This window comes from Micropterus salmoides, unplaced genomic scaffold, assembly GCF_014851395.1.
Source record: "Micropterus salmoides isolate LMB-PRFRI ecotype aquatic unplaced genomic scaffold, ASM1485139v1 Ms_hic_scaffold_2821, whole genome shotgun sequence".
Lineage (NCBI taxonomy): Eukaryota > Metazoa > Chordata > Actinopteri > Centrarchiformes > Centrarchidae > Micropterus > Micropterus salmoides.
In genome coordinates, this window is record NW_024042064.1 from 1 (window position 1) to 19306 (window position 19306).

The 19306-nt window shown below is 38.2% G+C and overlaps 1 protein-coding gene across 1 annotated transcript; it reads left to right on the plus strand.

Moving 5' to 3' along the window:
* Window positions 1-279: 279 nt before the first annotated feature.
* Window positions 280-12134, plus strand: LOC119881996 (neuropilin-1a). Its single transcript, XM_038692019.1, has 6 exons — window positions 280-465; window positions 3348-3485; window positions 5405-5706; window positions 7086-7182; window positions 7429-7473; window positions 8346-12134. Exons 1-6 carry the CDS (start codon window positions 453-455, stop codon window positions 8618-8620), a joined length of 870 nt encoding a protein of 289 aa, XP_038547947.1. The 5' UTR covers window positions 280-452; the 3' UTR covers window positions 8621-12134.
* Window positions 12135-19306: the final 7172 nt, after the last annotated feature.

Consider the following 19306-nt stretch of genomic DNA (forward strand, 5'->3'; position numbering starts at 1 on the left):
ACAGATGGGGAACTCGATGAACTAGACCTAAAGAATTCTCCCTTATCTTCCCTCTCTCTGTTTAAGGTTTGACGGAATAGGGTATTTTCTGTTTAACTTTAATTCTATCTTGCATTTTTTAGTAGAGCTTAACTGCACCATTCTTGTTTAAAATTCTCCTTTATCTTCCCTTTTACAGCTGTGAGAACTTTGCCTGGAAATCCATTTCAGTTTTCTCTGAAAAACATTGATACATAAAAAAAACTGCATGCTTTGGATTTTTTGATTTTTTAAATATTTTCTGCAGTGCAAACCGACATGAAAGCTTGGTATTGATTTCTAGAAATCTTTCGGTGTGTTGAGTATGTGTTGGCATCTGTGTGGATGGGGCCAAACCACCTGACCTTTGACCCCACTCTCCCACTCTGTCCCATCTGTCTATAGCTGGAGGCATCACAGCGGCCGACCCCATCATGGACTTACCAGGTGAGGTCTGCCACAATCTGCTTCCATGTTTACTGTTCTCAACTTTCAGTTATTAGTAAGTACACTGTACTTAGTAACTTTAAAGTGAAAAATGTACAAATAAATGTGCCAGTTCAGGATTGCCAGATCAGTTCATTAATTCAGCAAATGGTCCCATCATTCAGTGTCACCATAATTACTGACTGCAGTCACAAAGAACAATGAAACTGACTTCGATGGGAGTAAATGGCTTTTTCATTGCCCCAGTTCACAAATGAGATTTTACCTGAACACTGCTCAGCACTGACACAACGGGACTGCAGTGTTGATAGATTTGCTCTAAAATGCATTTGCATTGTTTTTGATAATGTTTTTTCATTGGTCGTGCCAGTAAATCCAGTTGAATTGAACTAAAAAGGGTGGACAGATGGAAAAGGCAGAAATCAAAAAAAGGCTAACTTTAAAGGGCAGGGAAAAGCGATTCAGAAAAAGTAAACTGTGAAGAGATAGAAACAGTACAACACAAATATCTTGTTCATGGAGTTAAAGCAACAAAACTCAGGCAGTTTGTCAAAAGACAAATGGTTATTTGTGACATAATGGTTATTTTATTTACCTCATGTTCTACATTGCAATGCAATTAAATGTAGCAGCAAATGCTCATGTGAGACTCAGACTGAACTATAGCAGTGCTTACTGATCTTTTTGGCTTGTGACACCTTAAAACAATGTGCACCCCACTGTTTACTCCTTTTCAAAGGTTATGGCCTTGGTTGTGTGCACAAGTTGTAAGCAGTCCATTTTAAGCATTTTTAAGGCCTAAAGAGGTGAAGATATTCACTATTTCACCAGAAGATAGCAAGAAAATGATTTAAAAGTCAAATAATTATATATCTTACTATTTATTATTATTTAATCATCTTGTGACCCCTTTGGATTTATCTTCGACCCAAAGCACAAACCTACCACAACAAGTTCCTTGATCACAATAATGAACTATAAGGATCCGGCTCAGGGCATTTGAGGTTCAAACTGTGTTATATGGAAGTAGGTTCAGCAGAAGAAGGAAAACTAGGTAGCAAAATAGTATCAGTGAATAGAGATGAGAGAGAAAGAAGAGTGTGAGAAGGATGCAGAGGTAGAGGCAAAAAGCGAAAGGAAGAGTGAAGGTAAAAGAGAGGATTGGAGTGAGGTATAGTGAGCGCCAGAGAGAGAGAGAGAGAGATAAAGGCCTCTTGGGTCTCAATTAGCCGAGTCGAAGTATCGCATGAAGACAGCTTGGGGTTGGAGGGGGGGTTACCGGCTCCAGGGTCATCTCTGCATCCTATTAGCCTCTCAGAAACAACATGTCCAGTGTTCAGAGTTTTCTGCATTCACTTGGATGCTGTGGTGAACCGCTGCCGCCAGTCGACTGCTGGCACAGGCAGAAAGGAGGTCGGGAAATGTAGGGATTTTTCAGGGGCCCACATCCGCATGCTGGTGGCACCACGCCTTTCTCTGCGTAAGGTCCCTTCATTCCTCTCTCTCGATGTCCTGATCCAAAACATATGTAGCCTACTTGTTGGTGCTGTTTTCTATCAGTGGTGACGTCTTAGTTCCTGTCTTCCACTGAGGCTGTAGAGCAAAGTGTCCTGCAGCGCTGTACGACGTGTACAATTGCAGCTGTCTCTCTGTCTTTCTCACCCCATTCCAGCTGCACAAGCCTTTTGTTTGCTGCAATAAGTTTTCCACGAGCTATACAATTTATACTGCGTGTACAATACAGCAGGAACAGTGTTCTGATATTGATGTTGTAGTTTCTTCTTCAGGCCGTCTCCTCTTCCCCTCCAGACTGAAGCTAATTCAGTGGGTAAACGCCGTACATGATAAAGTTTCATTCTGTTAAACAGAGAGTTGTACAGTACAGCAGACAAGAACTCTAGGAGCATTTAATTCTGGATAGTTTAACTCTTCACACAGTCAGCGAAAAACAGAAGTGTATGTGGACAAACTGGATAATTTTTCATTGCTTTAACACAAAATGCATTCAGTGACCACTTTCTCCAAAATCCATGAACTCTTTTCTCTTGACTACTTCACCACCTGCAAAACACTGTTTATCTACAGCACATTTTTCAGATGCTAACACACTGTGTCCAAAACTGTTAAAAACACATTCAAAACAGAAAGATGGCAAATGTCCTGCATTTCTGCAGCAGCTGGACAGATATATAGAACATCTTAGCAGAACATTTATGTACATTTTATGTTTACATCTATGAGAAATGTGTGTGGTGTTTTGAATGTGGTTTTACTGTAAAACTGCAAGCTGAGTGTAACGCATTATATTATTATATTTTAGCAGAATTGGTTCAGGAGGCTGGTGCATCAATTATAGGTTGTGGTCATTGTGTCTCAGGTAATAGCAGAAAATGCAGAAAAAAAACAACAAACGAGAGTATTTTACTGCACTGCATAGCAAAACAGAAACAATTACAAAAAGTATGAAATGGAAACGTTCCTGTCTATTGGATCCGTTTATGACGATTATTCATAATATGTTTGAGGGCCGTGAAAATTACAGGAGAAACAGCAAGGCAGGAGGGCGCGGGGAGATGGCCTTGAAATAGGGGAGAAACCTGAGAAAAATGGGAATGCTGGCAGGTATAAAATCCTGCATACTTTCTCACCTTCACACAACTGGCCATAAAATGAGCGTCAGATTGTTGGTTTACAAAAATTGTCAGATTACACCGTGTGTTTCGGAGGAGACAGCTGACATTGTTGCATGTGTTGCTAGAAGCCTCGCAGCTATAATCCTTATCCTCCTGAAAGTTCAGGTCTCGTAAACAACCATGAAGCATCTTAACTGAAAACATCCTTTGTCATCAAAAAACTCACATGCGACTCCAACTTTGTTGCAGCGTACGTGTGGTTCGCCTGCAACTTTGATTTCTCGTCGCTCTGCGGCTGGACCAGAGAGACCGGTATGGGGGCAGAGTGGCTCATCCAGACCAACGGGGCTCCTGCCGTCCACAAAGGGCCGACCCTCGATCACACAGGTAGGAGATGTGTGCTCACCGTTGTGTTAAAGGGTTGTTTTTTTTCAACCAGCACCACTCGACAGACGCTCTGGGAGAGCACTCTGCGGCTCTCTATGTCACTAAGCAGCTGTTGAAAGCCTGTCTGAAGCTCTTTTGCTAGAAGTTGGAATATTTTTACCTACTCTACGCTTTAAATAACACTTTACAGTCTGTGCTGCTGGGATTTCACAACAGTGCCTCTTTTTTTAAAAGAGAAAAAGATGCCTACGATGTAAAAAGAAACTCCCGTTGGACACATAACCTTATTCCTACTCTGAAGAACAAAGAGTTTGTGAACATGGAAAAACATTCATGAACTTTTGCTCAGCGTGGAGTCACTAAATCGTTTATTCATTTTGAGACAGACCAAAGACCAGAAGCAGATCATTCCATAAGTAGGTCCATATTGACGGGGACTTCACCAGGCATAAACACTACAGATATACAGGTGAAATTAATTCAGACTGGGCTAGTTACCAGTGTAAATAAAGGTAAATAGAGCAAGATATATATTTTTTGACATGAGCAGGACAAAAGATTAAAGTCGTGGACATCCTCGAGTAATAATGACGCATATCTTCCAAAAATAGTGTTTTTATAGGAAGTTTGCCTGAATTTTTAAATCCGAGTTCAGACTGTTGTTGTTTGGATAGGTCTTTTTAACAGTTTTTAACAATATAGTTTTTATTTCCTTTTTTTCTATGGCTTTTTTGTGGGTATTAATTTTCTGTGTTTGGGTAATCAGCGCTGGCTGATTAGAATGGGAGCGCTGTAATTTTCATGTTTTTTTATGGATGAATGAGTTGTACACAACATTATCTTGGCACTAATAAGCAAGTAACCAAATCATTTGCATTTCTTTCCTTTATTTAATTACAAAAAGAGTTACAGACAAATAACATATGACAGATGACACATGAACACAAAGTATGGAAGAAAATAAGAATTAAACAGAAATGCTATCAAAATCATGAGATAAACGTCTAGTACATTTGTAAAAACGACCTAAATGGCACCTTAAAACAACAAACAGCTGTCTAAATCCACAAATATTAACAAGACCAATCCAAAACCATAACTAATAAGGCTAACCCCCAAAACATCAGCAGTATACAGTTAATTCATAACCGACTATGAATATAAAGTATAGTCAGCACTATTGAATAGAACAGAGCAGAACTTGCAGATGCTTTGAGCCTTAAAACACTTTGAAAATGAAGAGATGGCCTTGAGAAACTTGACTTTTTAAAGAACACAGCACTCAGATTTATCAGTGTGCCTCAGCTCTCTGTCCTTCTCTCAATTCAAACCTCTTGTGATGGATGTTTTTTGTGGAGACAGCAGCAGCTCTAAAATGAATGGTTTAACCTTGATATCTTGACTTAACTAGATCACAAGTAAAAAATAAAATAATAAAAAGAGCCCTTTGTGATGTCAAGTCATATCTTCCCATGAAACATGCTGATATTGAGTTGTTGTCAAAAACCATGCAAAGTCCTTGAATGTTATGTCTTCGGGAATGTGTGAAGCGTGATACTAAATAATTATACAGATATGAGATGTGTTTTAACTTCATGAAATAACAGTGAAACACTGGCAACGGAACAGACAGGTATTTACATTAAGCCGTTATCTGAATGCAAAGAAGTAAATGCATAATGAATGCTTTAGTTTTGGAAACCTTTCATTGTCACAATTAAGCTTGATTTAATCATATTAACAGAAAGCATGTACAGAAAACAGCATTTCTGACTGTATTTTTACATTCTTTAAGCTCTTATTTTGAAATAGTATTATGAAGAGTCACCAGATCTGCTGCAATGGGTTCTCACGCTGTCAGGAGGCCCTTAACGCAGCACAAAGCCACTTCTTACCTTGTCTTTTGCTGCCCCCTGCAGGCGGACCAGGGAACTTCATCTACATGCAGCTGAGCGACACAGACCCACCAAGTAAAACCGGTGAGGATGATGATGATGAGGACAAGGTGGCGAGGTTGGTCAGCCTGCCCATCACCGCAACGGACACCGACCTGTGCATGTCCTTCTGGTATCACATGTTCGGTGAACACGCGGGAGCGCTTCACATCAAGCAGAGCAAGGAGGCTGAGGGGGGTCAGATCATGTGGACGGTCAGCGGTCACCAGGGCAGCCGGTGGAGGGAGGGACGAGTTTTACTGCCACACTCGAGTGTCTCATATCAGGTACTAGAGAGACCCAGATATGTCAATAATACATCACTTTATTAGTGATTTTCATGTAACGTAAGCAAAATAGAGGGTTTGAATCTTGTTTGTGATTTAGATCACCTTAGTTTAGATCATTTTGTCCTTTTATAGGATAAAAAGTACTGTAAATGATTCTTAAAGTTGATCCCAGCTCTCTATTTGAGACAAGTATATTGTTATTTTTAGATCATCCCTTCTCCATTTGGACAGTTTTTGTTGGTGTGCTGATATCTTACCTAAAACTGACATAATTGACATCTGTAAAGCCTTGACGAGTTTTAAAGAAAGAGACAGCAAACCAGGAAACTTAAAATAAAATAAAAGTAGGAAAAGCACAAAGTGTGTACAGAGAGGTTAAAGTTGCCTTGCAGACACATGGTCTTGGCTGCTCTGGTTTCCTCCATAAGTTGAAAAACATAGTTAGTGGAAAAGAGAAAACTCAAATTTGCATTAGCTTGTATAGAAAATGGATGGATGAACAAAACATAATGATAAATTCTCAACCATGTTTTGTATCACCCCATATCTGATGCAAGTTAAGCTTTACTTTACTTTATATTTTCTACATTACTGCCAAAAAAAAGCATAAATAAGCTATTTTCAGGTAAATAGGTTGTACTGTGTATATTGAACATGTAAAACAGTGGTTCCCAACCTCAACCCTGCTTATATAAGTAGTGTCTTAATCAATTTTTTAAAAAATATATTTTTGGGAGTATTATGCTTTTAGTTAATCTTGGAAAGATGAGAGAGATGTGGAATGCTGATGAGGAGATCAGGTTTTCCGACAGTAATACCTTTTAAATCTCTTCTTAAATCAGACTTTCAGAGCTTTAGTCTTTTTGTCTAATTTCCTGTTTCTTTTTTTTACTTTTATCTTACATAGCTGGAATTGTTCATAAAATGTAATGCTTTTATAAATTTTTCATTTTAATATGCTGCCTCGTGTGAAGCACTAAATCGGGTTTTGAAAAGTGCTCTGTAAAAATTGTGACATGCAACAAAGGTCATTGGCCGAAGTCAAACCAGGGACATTGCGGCTTATGGTCCGTGCCACTACCTGCAGCAGTTTAACCAAATAGTGATTTTCTTTTCACATTGTTTAATTTTAGACATTTTAGAGGTCAGAAGAAGTGATGCTTCTTGTTTTCAACAACAGAAAAGCAATACTTAGGGGGATAAAATTTGTTTTCTTCTTAGTATTTTGTTTCATTGATATAAAACTTTAAAGGTACAGTTTGGGTGGTTTGTTGTTTGGTTTTAGAATGACTAGAATGACTATTTTAAGCTGAGTATCTTAAGCTCCTGTTTCAATGAATGCGTGTGACTGACTGACTGTGGGTTGCTATTTGCAGGTGGTTGTTGAGGGCGTCGCAGACAGACGCAGTGCAGGTCACATAGCTGTGGACAACATCCAGATCATTGATGGACTCAATGCTGAGGACTGCAAGGGTGTGTATTGTACAGTTATGACTCACTCGGTTTATCAAATGTGTACCATTATACTGTTGTACTATCTAGTGATCTAGCTGCCCCAAAATAATTCTCAGGGCAGGAGCTGAATTCTCAAAGGAGTCTTTTTGGTTTCAAAGTTTATAAAGTTGCTTTTCTTCCCTCCCCTGCTCCTCTAAATGTTACTCTGCTCTCAGTTGTGTGTTGTAAACAGTTGCTTTGATGGAGACGTTTTTTCTCCTCCAGATCCAGAAGCTCCGACGTCTCCGCCAACTGAGATCTTCATCCTACGTAAGTGGATTTCTGACTCAAACTTGGTCATTACAGTGTCATTATGTTCATTTTGGACAGGTCTCCACAGACAGCGAGGTTGACAAAATTTTTGAAAAAGATGGTTGATAAATGAAATTTCAGCTCAGTCAAGGCGCACCTAGTCCTTATGGATGTCCAGAATGGTAGAATTTCTATTGACCAGTCCTGAGCTGTGGCGTTTGCAGACAGAGTCAGACAAATTCAATGACAATGAAAAACAATCAATTATTACCAAATTAAGAGTTTTGGAACCACACGTGTTTGATTTCTCTAGGAAAAATGTCTGTCTTCTCCAAAAAAGTAAACATGTTTGTACTGTATGTCCTTGCACAATCTATGAGTCACACACAATTTATTTATTTTGACATCTTATAGGACCACATGAGGGGATTTTCATGTTTTAGAAAAATGAACTACATATACTTGACATTACTGCAGACCAGTTTTCCGAAGCATACCATAGATTTTCTATTCATTGATCTTCCAGGCAGCCAGTCGTCTCCACTTGCATATGTTTCACTACTCATTTTAACCTGCACATACATGAAACTTTCTTGAGATAGACAATCCATTAAAATAAACAGTTGCCATATTAAAAAGGCAGTGCTATGCAATTATGTACACAACAGGGTGTTTTTTTGTTTTGCTACGTTTTGTCTGGGCTGAATGCGCTCCAAAATTTATAATGTAGGGAAATCAAACTCAGAAGACCAACAATAAAGAAAAATGGAAGTTGTGGCTGCCTTTTGTACTACTGTATAATCCAGAACAGTATGGTCCTTTAAGCCTGTAATCACAAGTCATTTGAATAGATTATAACTTGTATCCATCTTTTCCTTTCTCTCTCGCAGCGATGGACTCCCTCTCACAGGAGAACAGCGAGCTCGGTGGCCCAGGCAACATGCTGAAGACCCTGGACCCCATCCTCATCACCATCATCGCCATGTCAGCACTGGGTGTCTTTCTGGGCGCCATCTGCGGCGTCGTCCTGTACTGCGCCTGCTCCCAGGGCAGCATGACAGACAGAAACTTATCTGCCCTGGAAAACTATAACTTTGAGCTGGTGGACGGCGTGAAGCTAAAGAAGGACAAGATGAACGGACAGACTAACTATTCAGAAGCGTGAGGGGAAAAGAGAGACGGAGCTGCGCTTGCTCCGCATGGACACGTGATGCAGCCAATCAAGCAGGAGGAACACAGGGCTGAAGCCACCAATGGGACGGCAGGGTGGGCTGAAAGTGAGCCAATGTAATTTTTTTTCTCAGGAGCGGCAGTGGAATGGACTGACCTGTAGGGGGCACTGTGTATAAAGAATCTGTACAGCAAAAAAAAAAAGAAGAAAACTAAGGATTCTATTTGTTTTTCGGTGTGCTTTGTTGAGTTTATGTAATCACATGCTGGTGTTGAGACCAATTCAGATGAAAGTATCGTTTCTGTACTTTTATGGAAAGATAAGATTAGACTTATTTTGTTGTTGTTGTTTTTTTTTTGGTCTTTTTTCAGATGTCATAGTTTCACAGAAAGAGCGGTGTATGTGAAAATCGCTCTTCTGATATCTGGGGCTCTTTAGCTGGCCATATGTCTGTGTGTGTGTGTGTGTGTGTGTGTGTGTGTGTGTGTGTGTGTGTCACATTCATATACATCTGCATTTAAGGTGTGTATGTGTCTAGCTGTAGGCGTATATGTGTGCATTACACTCGTGTTTGTCTGTATACATGAAGTGCAAGCATCTTTCCGTGTGTGTGTGTGTGTGTGTGTGTGTGTCTGTGTGTTTGTGTGTGTTTGTGTGTGTCTGTGTGTGTGTGAAAGCGGGTACCATCGTGACCTATGTCTAGTTCCGACAGTGCCTTTTTTTTTTTCTGTTGCCTTGTTTTCTGCTGGTTGTTTTTCTCATCGGCTGGCGTTCCGTCCAGGGTTCCTACACAAACATGTGGAAAAGTGATTACACAACTACAAATGGTTGGTATTGTAGTATACTGTCAAATAGCGCATGTGTTGGTGTAGATCTGAAGATCTGGCCTTGATGACAGTCGTACTTACACCCATTAAAACGTTAAAATCCAAGTTAGGCAGTTAACATTTAGGTTTTGGAAAGCTTTGGAAAAACTCTGGAATTTCAGAATGGAAAATGTGTAGGAGCCCTGAATGCCTCGTTTTCATGGCACATGACGCATCCAACACATTGTATATAGGTTTTAATATATTTGAGCACCCTTTTCTATAGAAAAAGACACCAGTGCCGCAGTATCCTTTCTGTGTTGGAATCAAACTTGCCCTAATCTCCAAAAATCTGAAAATGTACAGAAAATATTAATTTTAAGAAAACATGTTGTTTGTGTTTCTTTTACAAATATGATCTGGTTAACGTTTTGTGAATTTTGTCGTTGTTTCTATTTGTGCTCTGGGAACAGGAAGGTTTTTAAAAGGATGGAAATAGCTTTGAGATTATGTGAAATGGCTTACGGGAAGTGAAGTTTTTGTACAGGGTAAAATGAACAACCTCAGTACCACTAAGATGACGACAGTGCGTCAAGGATGGATCATCTGGATTGAAATATTTTATATTATTGCTAATGGCTAACATTTCTTACTGGCACACAAAATGACTTAAATGAATGAATTAAACCTCTAAGCAGAAGTGTGTCCAACAGCCTGGAAGCCATCAGAAAGACTTCAAGTCTCACCAGGTCCATTGGCATCTTTTATTGAACTGTGGAGGCTCTGAATGATTGAAAAATCAAGAATTAACGTTTGCCATGACATGTCAGTGTTTTTCTTGTGTTGACTATCAGAGGAGAAATATTTGATGGGGCAAACGGATGTTTAACAACCCCAACAGGTGACTAATTGCAGCTGATCATACTGTCCAATTCTTGGCAGTGTCCTGGAAATAACACTCAGTCACATTTTCATAACAAAGATGAGTTTACTAGCTAATCAGAGCAGCAACCCAACAGGAATGCCTTGTAAAACCACAGGGCTCATTCTTTTCATTTCTTTATTTCAAAGAAATCTTAAAATTGGACTTTAGAAAGGGTAATTTGCAGTGAAGGCACTCTGTCTTTGTTTTTTGCATGTTTCTTCACTTTTTTCTGTGGGATTCCCCATTTTACTCATCTCTATTTGCAAGAGATTTATTTAGCTATCAAAGCTGCAAAAGGGCCTTATTTCCTGTCATCAACAGTGATCAATGTCCTCTTAGCAACTTAAAATTCCTGGATGAAATCACTTTAAACTGATTCCTTCTAAAACATTTGGGTATTTTTCAGTGAAAAATTGGTTTAAAACTGAAAACGACGAGCCATATAAATACTGTACTAATACTGCTTTGTTGTGTTTTAGCTTTTGTAGCTAAATGTGTTGTGATACTGGTGACTTGTTCATAGCACTGTATAGGTGAGAGGATTGAGTCTTTGAAGCCAGAAATTTCACCAGTCAATAACTCATTGGTATCAATGAACAACCTTATCAACCTCCAACAGATGTTATATGTTCACTCTGTGATAAAATACAGGACAGTTCTTGCTGAATGTCTGTTTATCCTGAGTAAAACTGACAGATCCTTTACTTACAAATATTATAAAGCCATTAAGCAGGTATGATAGTTTGACGTATTGCCTCTGGCAACTGGGAGAACACTGTAAGATCTGCCCATTTTTAATGTAGCATTATGTGGCATCATGTGAGCTCAAAATGTGAAGTGAGACTGTTCTTCAGTAGTCAATATAGCATGCATTCTCAATTATTTCCTGATGAGGCTTTAGAAACTCTCATTTTATCAGTTTTTGTTGTAAAGAAAATCCACCGCCTCAAGTGGTTCAGTTTAAATCAAATTATTGTCTGTAACGACTGAGAGAGCATTTCCAATCAAACAAAGGTGCTCTGACTCTTGAGATGTTCATTATTGTTAGCTCTTGAAAATCACACTGGTTCAATCGTCTTTGTATAATATCAACTACATATGGTTACAGCAGAAGAACCAGACAAGATTATGGGAATCAAAATGTAATTTCAGTCTGACAGAATGTGTTTCTAATATTTCAGACTGACATCAAAAAGCTCCTTCCCCTTTAAACAAGAAAGGATGCTGCAGCACTAGATGTAAAAACAAATGTTGCACTGATATATTTAAAAAAAAATCTGTGTTTATGATGTTGATTTATGAGAAGAGAGAGAGAAGGAAGGAGAACACAGTGTTATTGTTGCTTCTTTTTAACACAGTTTCAGATGACAATGTTATAATTCTGAAAAGTACAATTTACAGAGATGTTTTTCATTCTCGAAAAAGCTTATATCTCTTTGAAATGTAACAGTTTTATTTACTTGGTATAATATCACCTTGTGTTTTTGTCACTGATGTGTGTGCCATTTTTTTTTTCTTTGTATGACAACAAAAAATGTTTTATTTTCAATACTGCTTCTGTAATTTTTGCTGTCCCCAATCCAGAAAAAAAAAAACAAGAAAGAAAATAAGGAAGTAAAAAAAATGGAAAAGCAGTGAGGCCTTAAGTGACTAAAAGTATTGTTTGTACTTTGACTTTCTGGTCAGCACCCAGACTCATCCTTCTCTGTCGTCTCAGACTCTGATCATTGACTATTACATTCCAAAGAATTGGATCGAATAAATGTTTTAAGTAAAAGCTGCTCTGCTTTTTCTTTCCTACCTCAGAGAGAATAGTTTGCTATGAAGGGTCAGTTTGCCCATATTACAAATCTATGGTATAAGGTGATTCAGATAGTTAAAGTTTAATTTGCCCATTTTTTTTTCATTGGAACTACCTTTTATTGAAGAAATAGTCCCAAAAACAACATCTTCTTTGGATTAGCCTAAGAATTGGAGACATTTTGCTCATAAATACATGTTATTGTTAAATTTTATTTGTCACACACTTAAGCATCATAAATGGAATTCCATTGTTTTAGGGTGCATATCTCAGGTATCTCAAAATCTGGGCAAGTAAAACCAAAAACTATCTGTCAGGCTGATAACGTTACCACTACCAGGTAAATGGTAAAACATGGTGTTACTCAACCTCTAAGCATCAGGCATAAGGAAATTAAGATTAAAGGAATAGTTAGACGTTCTGAGAAGTAGGCTGCTAGCTTAGACAGCTAGCTAACAGTGAAGCACAGAAAAGTCACAAGGAAAGCAGTGCTAATTACCAGTTTAGAGCTATGCTAGCTAGCAATTAACACACTTTTAAACATATTTTTCAGCAAGAAATAAATAATTAAACCAACTATATTCTGCTTATAATATTATGGCATAATAATATTGGTGGTGAAGTTATCATCTGTAGAATTTTGAGTGGTGAGTAAAACCTCTAGGTAATGTCAATGTGCATGTGCCCCCAGTTCAATGACAATAGGCTATGTACCAATAGTGTATACTCTTGTTTCTGTTTACAGTTATTGTACAAGAAATGAATGTAATTTACTGTTTGATCTCAATCCAACTGTGACTTCAGAAAGCCTGTCCACACAGAGAAGCACAATATTTTTTAAAGTTGAGATTTAAAATTCATTCTTGACCTTAAAAACAGCAGTTGGCCAAACAATTTCACAAGATTTTCTTCAGCAGATGAAGCTTTTCCCAGTGGAAGATGCTCAAAAGCTCGATAATTCTTACAACTAAAGTTCAGGAACTAGACCAAGCCAATTCCTCCTCATTATCTGAATAAATTACCCATTTTCACACCTCACACTGGCGCGATCTTTGTTAGTGAACAGCTACTAATAAGCATTTTTAAGCAGACATTTTTTACTGTCCCAGTAAGCCATTAAAATGTGTGACAGTGAGACATCATGCACAATACTAGGACCCTGAAACATGACATGGCATGTCAGCTAAATGGAGTTCATAATTTAAACCTATTTTCCTTGAACTTCTACTATTCTTTGACAACTGGGCAACCTTCATCTCCTGAGGGAGGTCTCATGATACAGTCGAAAGCTCCACAGCAATGAATGGACCTTGTTTTGCCAACTATTTTTGCAAATATTTTAAAAAGTCAATTTTTTGTTTTCCAAAACCTTTCGTGTGCTGCTTTCACCATAATTTACAATTACTTTTAATATTTTGCAGGTGTGGGTTGCTCCTCTGTTACCATTGTGCACTGCAGTGGGGGTCTATAGAGTATAAAAATAGTATTCAGAAATCTGTTTTATTTAGCTATACGGTGTGAACTCACTAAATACTCAACCTGCTTAGAATGATGTTGTCTAAAACTGGAACACAGCAAAGGATAAAGAGTAAAGACTAAAACCGACAAACATGTAACAAAGCAAAACATCGGAAACAGTCTTAAATGTGGCATTTGTATATGTGCAGTAATCACTGGAAGTGTCACTGTCTGCATGCCATACCATGCTTTGACCACAGAGTGACAGTATTGCTTCTCCAGACATTTACGTATAGCAGCAGAATCTGTCAGTGACAGAAACTAAGTGCATTCCACAACCACCTCATAGTGGCTCAGTCTGATGTGAAACTTTGTCAAGTGGCTTTGGTTGAGATGAGGTTTCCTGCCAAAGTGGTGCCACTCTATACCACTCCCATAACCTGCTAGTTTCTGTGTTGCAAAGAGTTTCAGTGCTGTTACTCCTCAAGCAGCACTGACTTGTTAAGTTACACAAAAGTCTGTTTGTGTAAAAGCCACAAATAAACAGACATGTTTCTCCACAAAGTTGTTATTTATGAAGCATGCTTAAGGTAAGAAAAGCTATTATTGTACTTTTGATCATTTGGAACATAACATATGTGGTGCGAACTAGTGCAAACACAGTGTAACAGTGCAAATGTACATTAAATGTACTGAACAATACAATAAGTATCTTTGCTTCCACCGTTCACCTCTGCTGTCCCCCTGACTCGGCACACAGAGAGCTACAATGAATATATATGAGCTTTTTCTCAAGTTGCATCAATAGTTGTCAATTTTGATAAACAATATAATTACACAAACTGAATCATTTTTCATTTCTTTCACACAAAATGCATTCAGTGACCACTTTCTCCAAGATCCATGAACTCTTTTGTCTTTACTGCTTCACCACCTGCAAAACACCGTATATCTGCAGCACATTTTTTAAATGCTAACACACTGTGTCCAAAACTGTTCAAAACAGAAAGATGGCAAATGTCCTGCTTTTCTGCAGCAACCAGAAAGAATTATATGGGAAAGCTTAGCTAACATTTACGCACATTTTATGTTTACATCCCTGTGCATAGAGAAATGTGTGTAGTCTTTGGAATGTGGTTTTTAAAACTATGTGTGTAAAGCAGGAAATGTACATAATTGGTTCAGGGGGTTTGTACATGAATTACCCGTTGCGGTCATTGTGTGTCTATTACCAGTGTTACCATGTAAACAACTGAGAAAGACTGTATTGCAACACTGGATTTCAGGAATTAGTTATTTTTAAACCTCTTTATTTTTCACAAGTAAATTACAGAATGCAAAATAAAGGATATTGAAGGAAATGTCTGCATTTCTGATACATTATACTTATGACCATGTGATATTTCAGTTTTTCTTTTTTAATAAATTTGCAAAAATTTCTACATTTCTGTTTTTTTTCTGTCAAGATGGGGTGCTGAGTGTACATTACTGAGAAATAAAATGAACTCTTATGATTTTTGGAAAATGGCTGCAATGAAACAAAGAGTGAAAAATTTAAAGGGGTCTGAATACTTTCCGTACCCACTGTAAATGGGATTGATAAAACACCTGCATTACTGTAGACACAGTTTGTTCTGCTAACAGGGCAATACAGTAAAGCTGAAATACACAGTGGTATACGTTACAGTAACACTGTGAATTACCTGTTCTCATTCCGAAAAAGCCTGACAATAGATGCCACAGTGCTCCGACTCAGAAGGGGCTGGACCCTTTGTCCAAAATCTCTAAAGGACAAGCCATGATTGATGACATGGTCAATAATTGTTGCCTGAATTTCATTTGAAACTTGAGCTCGATTTCGTCCTCTTGCTGCTGCAGCTCCTCCACCGCGCATACATACTCCTCTTCCTCGGGCCCCTCTGCCATGGCCTCTTGCTCTTCTTCCGTGCCCATGGCCCATGACCCATGCTTGCAAATAGCAACACAGAGGTGGCATCTTTTATAGATGGATGAGGACTGATTTTCTATCAGCTGTGATTAGATGTTTTCCTTTTGTTCAACACAGTGAATCCAATAGAGTTTGGGGTGTTTCAATGAGATCCATGGTAACTGTTTTGACAAAGGGTGTGAAATGTGTGAAACAAATGAAAAAGTGTTAAAACATTTGCAAGAGAAGACTTCTGCTGTTCTAATAATGTGATGATGAAGATCAAGCGGATCCCAGTTTCATTTAGTGTGTCTTAGCAAATGAGAAAAACTGTAAAGTGAAAGTATGTTATTCTTACAGTTTTTCTCAGGCGCTTTGGTACATTTCTACAATCATGCTTAACATTTGCAAAACTATTTGTATTGGTAAAGTAGGGCTAAGGTTTGGATGAAAATGATTGAAAAAGCACAAGGCTGCACTTTTTCTGTATGGCATAGATCAATTTGAACAGTACAGAGTTACAGTAAACACTGCAAGAGATTGGTCAGGATTCACAGTTTCACTTTTACTGTATGAACTGTAATTTGCTGACAGAGCATGTCATTGTGATGGAGAAAATAAAACAAGACTATTTTACAGCACTGCATAACATAACAGAAACAATTACAGAATTAGAAATGTAAAAAATGGAAACACCCCCTAAGGTTGATGTTCCTGTCTATTGGACCACAGATTCATATTCACATCACAACAGATATCTTTATCAATTTACTATAGGACACAATTACAAGAAAAAATTATTTGCACATTATGACGTGTTCAACCATTTTGCATGTAGTGACTTACACAATAAACTAATGACTAGATGTTTTGGGGGGTAAGCCTATTCAACAGAGAACCGGTTTAATCCATTGTGATTAACATGACATAAACAATTGATAATGTAGAAAACAGCATACAATTCCAAAGAACGTTCAATTCGTTCAAAAGAATGAGAAATTGCTTTTACGGTATGCACAAGTAACTAGATAATGTGGAGGTTGAACAAGTAGTTTTGAGAATTTCAATTCTGAAATAAGATCTGAGAAAAAACTGTATTGTATAATAAAATAGTGATTTATATGAAAAAATCTTTCATAATTCAAATATAAAAGTTCATCAAACTTACGTAATGCTTTCTGTTGTTAGTGTTTTGGAGGTCAGTGTGTTATGAGTGACAATGTACGCTTTCTGAGTGAGAATTGTTGCCAGTGTTTTGGCTGTTGTGGTTTGAGTTTAGTTTGTGACTTGTATGAAGTGTTTTGGTGGTTTGAGTGACTTTTGGAAGTGAGATTAACTGTTCGGCCAAGATGCATGTTGGTAATGCAGACTGTGTGAAGAGTTTTGAAAAAGTGGCTTCAGTTTTGACCATTGCATCTTAGCAATTGAAACTGTAAAACTGTAAAACTGAACTGAAACTGTAATAACTCCTCTGACATCAAGGCTGGACTGTCAAATGTGCATTATTCACTGTGTGTCAGTTGGTTTGTGGTAATTTGATAAATTGCAAATTTTCACCCCTAAAACACACTATCACTATGATAAGGTTCCTGCATGGTATGGTCTAAAGAGTGCTCAGCAAACTCTCCCTGGATGGATTATCAGGGGCATGTGGCAGGATAATTGTGCAGTGATGTAAAGATGTGTAATGGAGATGGTGACTTCATGTGTCATTTGGCCAGCTGGCAGCATCAGCTGCTACATATATCATACATTTTATTTTAGAGGCTAAATATAGGAAGTTGACTACTTCAGTTCCTTCGCTGTTACATTCTTAAAGAGGGAAGTGTCTTTTTCAACATATGTCTGTCTAGTTTAGGGAAACAGAGGTTAAAAAAATGTACATTTTGGTTAATGTTACTATGTGGATTAGGCAAAAGTAATTAAGGTGCTTTACTGATTATTCCCCACGTACCTCAATGCTTCTCCTTTTGTTTTTCTAAAATTGTATTAAGTTAACATATAATTACAGTACGTCTTTGCTTATCAACTTGTCTATACTAAATTTATTTAGCTAAAATGTTTAATTTTACTTTCATTTTCTTTATATCATGCAGCATAATTCCTTTAATGTATTATTTGAATTTTATTTTACTTCTGAAATGATTTATTGTGAGTGATGTAACCTCATCCCTTTGTTATGATCCCAAAAAAATCCAAACATGTACAGTTTTCCCCTATAAATAGATAAATAGGTTTAGATTCGGTCCTTTACTCGAATGTCAGCTGATCTCACATGACTTTCTGCTCTCCGATGGTGATCGTTTTGATGGACCAACTCGCCCTGGTGAGCTGTTTATCCACCAAAGGGGGCGTGGTCTTCTGGGGTGTCTTGCCATTTCTGTTCTGTAAAGTTAGAGGGTGGGCAAGTTGTTCCTAATACAACTTACCCAGAACTGGTCCTCCAGAATTTGGCAGTATTTCCATCTCCTTATGATAAGTCTCTTGCTCATAGGATATACCACCTGATGGTGCACTCCCACAGGTGGTGTAGGCTATCCAATGAACAAGGGGGTTTAAGTGTCCCATTAAGAAGACATTTGGCATCACTGTGTCCTCATCAACTATATTAGACCATGTATAGCCTAAGGGCTTGGTGATGATGGCCTTTGACCATACAACTAGCTTGTCACTCCCATATGGCAGCACGTCCACCTGCCACAGTTTCTGGACCGTTCATCGTCAGTTCAGCAATCTGTGAAGACGTTGTAGTGAACAGGCACTGCTGATGTGGTAGGGTCTGCTGAACCAGCCTGGCTGGGCCTTGGAGGGTCCATCATGTGTAATGTATATAACATTTGCAGTGAAATATTGAAACCTTAGACTCCATGTTTTTTGTGACTCTACCATTCCATCAAAAGAAAATATTCTAAAGGTGTTGTGCATCATTTAGTACACATTTACACAAACGTCAGCCTGACATATTTGGTATCTTTGCATGTTTTGGGATCACCACTGGGTCTGTATACCCGTTGATAGGCACCAGAGATAGTAAAATGTCTTAAGTCTACTCCAGTCCTCCATGCCAGCCCCTTATCTCACAAGTTGGTGACTGGCACCTTCTTTAAAACCAGAAAAATGAAAATGATTTGGCAGCTCCAAGTCTGTTGTGTGAAATGAAAAAGGAAAACCTGACTTTTTAAATGACTGAAACTGAACTCTTTATCTGACACTGCTTTCTCAGTTTGCACAGGAAGTGAGGGTGATACCTGTGCCTGCAGAACAGCTTAAACGCAGCAGATAAACAGGTGGTCTAAACAGTGTGGTGGAAATGTTAAGTTGTTAAATTTTGTGGTACTTTTTATGAGGCTTTTTACTAATTTTGTTTAGGCTACTTTATATTCTGTTTGTGTTGTTAAATATATAACAATAAATCATATTTTACACTGATGTAAAACATTGTTTTGGAACTAGCTGCTGATAATAGTACTGTAATGGAGTTTTTTTTTTTTCAATGTTATGTTGATGTTTATGTAAAATACTTGAACTACAATATTTGAATAAAGTTATTTACTTACATCCATTATCCAGATGTAAATGCATGATAAGGTGTTTCTTTTCACCTATATGTGTGCGCGTGTATGTACGTGCGCGCGCGCACCACATCCGAGGTGAGGACGGGTTCACTGTTCCCCGAAGAGTGTTTGTTCTTTTGCCCTCAGCGTCCCGTGTCTCTTCCTGTGTGGGCGGGGTCTAAATAAGAAGAGGAGGTTTGTTGAAGTGA